Source organism: Triticum dicoccoides, chromosome 6A, assembly GCF_002162155.2.
Source record: "Triticum dicoccoides isolate Atlit2015 ecotype Zavitan chromosome 6A, WEW_v2.0, whole genome shotgun sequence".
NCBI lineage: Eukaryota > Viridiplantae > Streptophyta > Magnoliopsida > Poales > Poaceae > Triticum > Triticum dicoccoides.
The window spans coordinates 609,052,521-609,060,655 of record NC_041390.1 but is presented as its reverse complement, the minus strand read 5'-3'; the positions used below and the strand labels follow the sequence as shown (position 1 = coordinate 609,060,655).

The 8,135-nt window shown below is 50.2% G+C and overlaps 1 protein-coding gene across 2 annotated transcripts; it reads right to left on the bottom strand.

The window, feature by feature from the left end:
* Nucleotides 1–2,293: 2,293 nt before the first annotated feature.
* On the bottom strand, nt 2,294–7,779 carry LOC119318424 (GATA transcription factor 11-like). Of its 2 annotated transcripts, none has more exons than XM_037592980.1 (3): nt 7,075–7,779; nt 4,980–5,367; nt 2,294–4,049 (listed from the first exon to the last, which is right to left on the bottom strand). In XM_037592980.1, the coding sequence occupies exons 2-3, from the start codon at nt 5,304–5,306 to the stop codon at nt 3,159–3,161; spliced, it is 1,218 nt and encodes a 405-aa protein (XP_037448877.1). In that variant the 5' UTR covers nt 5,307–5,367; nt 7,075–7,779; the 3' UTR covers nt 2,294–3,158. The 2 variants fall into 2 exon arrangements, with proteins under 2 accessions (XP_037448877.1, XP_037448878.1); XM_037592981.1 differs by lacking the exon at nt 7,075–7,779 and adding an exon at nt 5,537–7,025.
* Between the last annotated feature and the right edge of the window lie 356 nt (nt 7,780–8,135).

Below are 8,135 nucleotides of genomic sequence, written 5' to 3'. Positions count from 1 at the left end.
ATTTCAGTTCTGAAAAAATCAAAAGAAAATGATAAAAACTTCAAAAAATAAAATCCTTCGAGAGGTAGTTATATTACTACATCTACTAGTTAGGAAAATTTTAAAACTACAATTTGGACATGTTTTGCAAAAAGTGTAGGGAAAATGTAAAACGGCTATAACTTTTGCATACGATGTCGGAAAAAAACGTATAATATATAAAAAAATTCAGCACGAAAATTCGCATCCGATGGAGACGGCCTACGGCCTGTTTGGAATTTTTAGAATCCTCAAATTCCAAAAGGAAAAAATATATATGGTCAAATTTCAGTTTGTTTAAAAAAATTTGGTTAAATCTGGTCAAACTACTTATTCAAGAAGTATTAATGTTACTACATAATTATTCAAGAATATTAGTGTTACTAAATAATTATTTTAATTTTTTGAATTTTGGTCAAATCTGGTCAAACTATGGTCAAACTTATTCAAGAAATATTAGCGTTACTAAATAATTACTGTTTTTTAGAATAATAGTTTCAAACTCAAACGATGAAATGTGTGACTTCATGCTCAAGCTAAACTCCTGAGGGTTAATAGGATTGACATCTTACTATTGTCAGGAAAACAACAAGTGCAGACTCAGAAACGAAGGAGAATAGAACCCAAAAGTTAAGCATGCTCGGGCTAGAGTAGTGAGAGGGATGGGTGACCGGTCGGGAAGTTAGATAATTTGGAATGAGTGATCCACGCTTGAGCAGTTAAGAGAGGTGATTAGAGACTAAATCATCAAATAATTCAAAAAAATAAAAAATAAAAAAAATCAGAAAAAATTTCCAAAAAATTCAAAAAAAAACCTTTAGTACCGGTTGGTGTCCCCCATACCAGGGCGCGAGCTCACGCCACGTGGTGGCACTTTAGTGCCCACCCTTTAGTGCCGGTTATGGAACCGGCACTAAAGGCCCTTACGAACCGGCGCTAAAACTCCGTTTTCTACTAGTGCCTCTATCCTTTGTCTGGCTCAAGCAACTGAGACGAGAATTGTTTGCCAAAAGAAGTTGAGATGGAAACTGTGATAATGGTACCTTCTAGACGAGACAACTCGATGCAAATCTCCTAACATGGCTTGGATTGGTTGCTGCAACATGTGAACCTTACACTCTTTTTTTTAGTTGGGTGACCCATACTCTTAATTTGTTGTAGGGCTAGTCGTGCACATGGTGAAGGCAATACAATTGAGCATTTGCCCATAGATGAATATTTCTTTTGAAATATACGAACCTTTATTTTGATTTACATGCATATTTTTTCACATTTAAAAATACTTTATTGAATTTTTACAAATACACATGAACATGTTTTATTTATTATATCAAAGTCATTACATCATGAAATACAGATACATTTTTTGGGAAAACTATTGCGCATGGTACTAGGCCACATCAAGTGTCAGCCCATGTAAGGACGCTTCACGTGATGCGAGTCACGGTGCTTCCTATTTGAGGCACGCTAAATGAAATTGTCACTCAAACACGCATAGATGACCTCCTGGACCATGCCCATTTAGCTTTTTCCCGTTTTATATTTGTGTTTCTTTCACTTTTTTTAGTTTTCCCTATTGTTTTTCTCTTCATTTCCTTTTTCATCCTTTCTTTCATTTTGTCTGACCTTCCGTGTTACTTCATTTATTTATTTTTTGTTTTTATTACATTATCATTTTTTAGGTTGGGGGACAAATATGCTATTTTTTATGAACATATTTTCATAACTCAGAAGTAGTTTTCAAAATACCTGACTTTTTTAAAGATATTTTTTGTATACATGAGTCCGGTTCCCCCACAAGCAATAGAGATGAAAATGTAGCAGTTGAGATGAAACTGTGTTGATTGGACCATGTAGAGGCGACGACTGACTGCGAAAATCTCTTAACATGGCTAGGATTTGTGGGTGCAAAGATGTGACCCACTCTCTTTGATGAGTTGTAGCACTAGCAGAGCACATGGTGAAGGTAATCCAATCCAATTGAGCATCTGTCCAACTGGGGTGGACATGGGAATGTTCATTGCCATCAATCATGAATTTATTATATGGATGGACAGGCCACATCCATATATGAGTGTGCTCCAGGACCAGGACCTTGAATTTGACCATGTGCTCTGTCCCCTTACACATCATAAGTACTATGCATTATGTGTGTCTTGCTGTTTTATTATAGTACTGATGATGTTGCGGCGCATTAGCATTTATAATTGTCACTAGGAGTAGTAGTCACTATCAGTAGCAGTGCTCAACTTGCATAGTCAGTTGACAGGAGAAACGGGGGAAGAAGAAGAGCTCAAGGATTATAATTCCTTTGCTTGGATGATCACAACTTGCATAGAGGCAACAAGGCATGATGACTAAAAAAAGGAATCTTAATTAATGGCTACTAGTAATAAAAAAAAGGGTAACACTACTAGTATAAAACACAAGAAAGACAGACACCACTTATAAATCCCTAAACATAGATGAACTGCAAAAAGAATATTCAGAGTTGAGTACACCAAGCTCCAATATAAACTGCTGACTATGATTGATTGGTGATCCCCCTACTTCAACCTCCTGATGGCTACTACTTGACACAAAGTTTCTCTCTAACTTAGCAAACCAACAAATCTCCTTGACTTCACTCTTGCTTCAGAGCACACACCAACTTTCCTAATTGACTGTCTAGCTGCCTCTGCCTCTGCTGCTGCTGCTGCTGCTGGTTTAGCTCTCCTTCTCACCTAGTACCTAATTTGCAAGCAACTGCAATGCAACAACCACTGACTCTGTGATTGATCCATCCATCTATTTCTCCTGCCCTCCTCACTCACCCTCCTCTATACAAACAAAAAATCTTCTTAGGGGGAACCAATTAAGTAATAGACGAAGAAAAAGAGGTGGAGTAAACCCAAAAGAAAAGCCCTATTGAACTAACGCCGGCCAGGATGCCCGGCGATTGATGGGTGGATGCTGACTGAAACCGATGCATGGCGATGATGGTGGGTGGATGCATGACGACGGACGACGATGACTGACTGACTACATGGATGGAAGCAAGCATGCAATGCATACATACTAGCATGTATACATATATAATAGCTAAGGGGGATGAGACGAGACCAACCGTCCGGCGACCGATGCCGGCACGGGGAGCTCGATCAATCCCGGCGGCGGATGAACTGCAGCAGGTCGTCGCCCTTGGGCTCAACCTTCTGGCGCATCTCCACCACCTTCTTGTGGGAGTTGGAGTGGATGGCTGGCACGAAGGTGGGGCTGGCCGCCGGGCGGTACTCCGGGAAGAGGCGGCCGGACTTGTAGCGGACGCCGCATGCGTTGCAGAGCGTCTTGGGCCCCAGCGGCCCAGCGCGCCACTGCGGCGTCTTGTCGATCTGGCAATGCATACACCTCCGCACCTCGCCGGGCGCGAGGCCGCTGCCTTCCTCGTAGTCGGCGTCGCCCTCAGCATCAGAGGTGACCGGAGGGGTCGGCCTCTTGGCCTTCTTCTTCTTCTTGGGCTGCGAGTTGGACTCGGCAATGCACTCGGGCTCCTCCGAGTAGGAGGAGGTGGAGGAGAACATGGGCGTCGGCACGAGGATGGTCTCGGGCGCGGGCACAGCGGCGCGGATGGCAGCGGGGAACGCTGAGGCGCGGGACCGCTTGCTGCGCGCGCGCGCCGGGATGACGAGCACCGGCGGCTCCGGGCGCGGCGACAGCGGCACAGACCACGGGCGGCCGCTCCCGGAGAATGACTCCGAGGAGGACGATGCCGACGACGACGTCGACGACGCCGAGGAGCCCCCGCTGTTGTTGTTGTTCATGTTCACGTTGACATTGTTCGCGCCGTCCTCGAGCACGGAGGTGGGGCTGGAGCTGCGGAAGAGCGCGTCCTCCATCTTGTCGGGCAGCACGACGCCGGCGTTGGCACTCAGCGCGGAGGCCCTGATGATGGGCGCGGCGCAGGCGAAGGCCGGCTCGTGCGGGATGGAGGTGTCGTCGAACAGCCCCGACAGCCACTCGAGCTGCGCCATGTCCATGTCCAGCTCGTCGCACTGCAAACAAAAAGCAAGGAATCCCATGTCAGAAACACATACACTCCCAGTTCACTGCAGCCTCCAATCGACGCGACTACTTTTTTTTCCAACCCGAATAGACCACTGTTCAATCAGTAAAGCAAACGCCGGCACGTCCGGGCCGGGCTGGCCCACAGTGATGGGTTTATTTTGCTGTTGCGTAAAGGGGAGGGGAGAAAAAGGTGGGCTGGCGGGCTACTGGTAGGACTGGACTGGCGGTACTGCTGGTGCACACACACACTGGATGGAGTAGTTGCTCAGTTGTTGTTGGGCTAGCTAACTACCGAAAGCGATAGGCCCCCGGTACGTAACATGGCCGGGCCCCGGCGCCCCATCCCCACCAGTAAAAGAAAAGAAAATATATGGAGCAGCAGTAACTTTGGTCACGGCCTCCCTCATGCCACCGACACCTCCACCTCCACCACGGCGCGCGCGCGCCCATGACCCAACCACCCCGGCCATTCACGCCGGTGGCCACCGAGGAGGGTTCGTTCCCTCCCGCTCCTCGCGCCCGGACAACACGGCGGCCGGGTGAAGCCACCGCCGTCCCGTCCCCTTCCATGTGACCACTAATGGCGGTGTGCGCCGTGCGGTGCGTGCCGTTTTGGTGGTGCGCCGCGTGATTGCCGCCCAGCTGTTTCGAACTTTTGAATTTCGAACCCTCTGGAGGCAGGCAGGGGTAAGGGAGAAAAAAAATGATGAGATTGATTTTTTCGAAACTGCCGTGCGCGACCGACAGGGGCGGTTCGTCCGCTAGGTCAGGCAGGCAGGCAGGGCACGCATCCGCTCCTCCTTAAAATCGGCCGTACGCGGGAGTCGGCAACCACCCAACCAACCGCGCCCGCGCTGGCACGCACGCCCGCCCACCGCCGACGACGAACTGAACGAACGGGAAAATTTTTTACTCACCGTGCCAATGTGGGTGTCTCCGAGGGCGCCGAGGAAGGCCGCGGAGTGGTCCCCGGCGGGCGGGGGCGGGGGCACCATGAGCGACGCCTGCTGCTGCTGCTGCTCCAGCGAGGCCGGCGCCGGCGGGGGCGCGCCGCCGGCGAGGACGCGCGCGGCGAGGGGGCTGTCAGGCACCGGCGCGTCGAGGAGCAGCACGTCCTCCGCCGAGTCCTCCTTGGGGAAGTCGAGCAGGTCCTCGATGTGGTCGAACAGGCCGCCGCACGTCGCCTCTAGCAGGCTCTGCTCGTGCTCCCTCATCATCTCCTCCATGAACCGCCCGCTCGCCATCGCAATCTCAATCCCAATCTCCTCAACCCCTGACTCTCTTCCCGTCTTCGCCTGCGTTACTCTGCGACCAAAGCACAATCGGGAGAGGCAAGTATAAATACAGGGCCGGGATTAATGCCGACGCGAGGCGGATCGTAAATTTGGATATGCACGCATTAATCGGCATCCAGGGTAAGCAGCAGCGGCAATACATGGCACCAAATTAAGACAAGGCGGATTTACATACACACCTAAAATTAAAAATAATATCACGATACCGATCGACTTTCGTCTCGCAAGCGGACGAGAGAGGCGCTAATCGGGCTTATCTATATCTATCTCTAACCTCTAATGCTACCAGAGCGCGATCTCCTCCGAGCTGTAAAACAAACAAGCAAACATATTTGTAAATAAACAAACGGGTCCGTCCGGCCGAGGGATATATATATCTTCTGCGAACCGAACCAGACTCCTTTTTCAAAGTGACGGCAGCGAGCGAGCGCGCCCGCGTGGGGCCCGCGTGTGTGCGGTGCATGATGGGCCGGGCCCGCCCCGCGCCCCATGTGAGACGCGCATGTGACGCCCGGGTTTTCCATTTTTCTTTTTCTTTATTCCGAAGCAAAGGCGCCCATACAGGTGGCGTACAATGAGAAAAAATCAAGGGTGGTTGTTTCATGTTTGGTCCGGGTTGATTCACCACCAAGGTAAAAGTCAAACGCGGCCAGCACAAGGAATTTGTCATTGGCTGACGTGGCGGCAGGCCATTGGGCGGGATGCGTCACTGGCGTGCCATGTGGGAGCAGAGGACGCGTCAATCGGAAGCCGCCCTGCCCCTCGGTAAAGCGGCTAATTATAATTAACGCCCCGCCCGCGGTGGAAACACCGAGGAATTCGCTTCCATTTGCCCGATCCGATCGCGTTTACCGTACGGATCAAACAAAGGGAATCTCGCCGGGCGAAGCGCAAGGAATCTCCCGGCCCTGCGTTTTCACTGCCCCACGCGCTTTTTTTTACTGTTTTTATTTCGAAAACCGAATTTGAATTTGCTCTTTTTTTTACCCTTGGATTGGATGCTGTGCGTGTTTCCTTCCAGAGGGGGAATCCAGGCTGGAGGAGGGGCGAAAGTAGAAAAAACCAAAAAGGGCTGGGCCGGGGCACGCACAATGGAGGGGAATACCGTGGCAGGGCATCCCATCCGTTCCTTCGCCCATTCAATTTCTATCCATATCAGGGCGCAGTAGCCCAGCCGCCGTGACGTCGTCGGCCGGGAGGAAATTTCCCCTTCTATCATTGAGACGAACAACTTGACCAAATGGGCTGGGAACTTTCAAATTTTTGAAAAAAACAACAAATGAGCCCCAAAAATGGACTGGGGACCTTCTTGCTTGTGCAAGGAAGAAGTCCAAACTTGGTGCAATTTTTGAAAAAGTCCAGAGCTGGTGCAGTTTTTCCCCTTGCCGTTCATCCGTTCTTCTTTCCAGGAAAGAAGATGAATGAGCTGGTGTGTGTCAGAAACTCAGAATGATCGAATATGAATATGGCTGGCGGCACGGCACATGGCCGCGCGCCAGGCAGGGTGGTGCCACAAATGGCAATTTCAAACGCAAAAACGGCCGGAAGGACGAAAGACTGCAGGAAAGCTTCTGAATTTGAATTCCTTCTGGTAGTATCTTGTCTTCTTATTTTTACTTTTCCCCCACTTCCAATGAGAAGAAATGACTGGTTTGCACACACAAACTGGAACTGGAATGGGAATATATGCACCGGCGTCGGCGATTGATTGACTCACCTGTAAACTCCTCTGTTTCCTTCAACCGATCGATCACCGGTATCTCTTCCTTGCTCCTTCCTGGCCGGCTTGCCTTGGTATGAAAACTGAGGAAAGAAAAGAACTCCTCTACCTATCTGCTGCTGATCAAGAAGAAGCTAGCTGCTGGCTGTGTAAACAAGGGACTAACTCTAGCTAGCTATCTAGTTCTCTTCCTGCATGAGCATGGCTGTTCTAGCTGTGGTGTAGTCCGAGGGAGAGGTAGGAGAAAGCTGCTGCTGTCTGGTTTGCACCAGCTAAAATTATATGGAGAGGCACCGCACCGCGCCGCACTGTACTGCTAAGAGAGAAGAGGGCGGGGTGGAAATACGGGGAGCTATATAGGTGGAGGTAAATGGAAAGGAGTGAGGGGGAGGTGCGTGCACTGCACTGCCCCGGTCGGTGGGATTCAATTCAATTCGAACCCCCCTCCCTCTCTCTCTCTGTCCAACAAGAGCTGTGTCTGTAAGCTGGGCCGAGGAGGAAGAAGATGGAGCTAGCACATGAAGAGAGAGAGAGAGAGCCAGATTGGGAAGAGGAGTATATTATACTACTAGAGAGGGTGCGGAGGGGATTAAGTTATTGGTGGAGAACGTGACGGGTGGAAGGTATACTAAACCCAGCAGCAGCAGCCTTGACGCCAGATCGTCTGAGCAGCAGGAAAAAGAAGGTGTTTCTCTGTGTGCAGGGTTTTTGGGTTTTGAAACGTTGGAGGACAGGCAGGCGGTGCATGAAGGGAGAGAGTGGAGATCCACTACGTCGCCCAATTCACTTACACACGACACGGCTGACTTATCGGCGCACCCCACACGCGCACACACGGCCGGGGATGGAGGAAGACGAAAGGGACGTCGTCGTCCTAGTGCCATGGTGGTAGGGTATATGCGTGCGCCGAGCTGGACGAACACCACGACGGACGGGCGAGGCTCGTGCCAACAGCTAGCCCGGCCCGCCGGAGACCCGGCCTGCAGTGCAGCTGGTATTTACTGCATGATACTGGACTGAGTAGTCCGTCCGTTGTAGTAATATTCTTTGCTCCAACG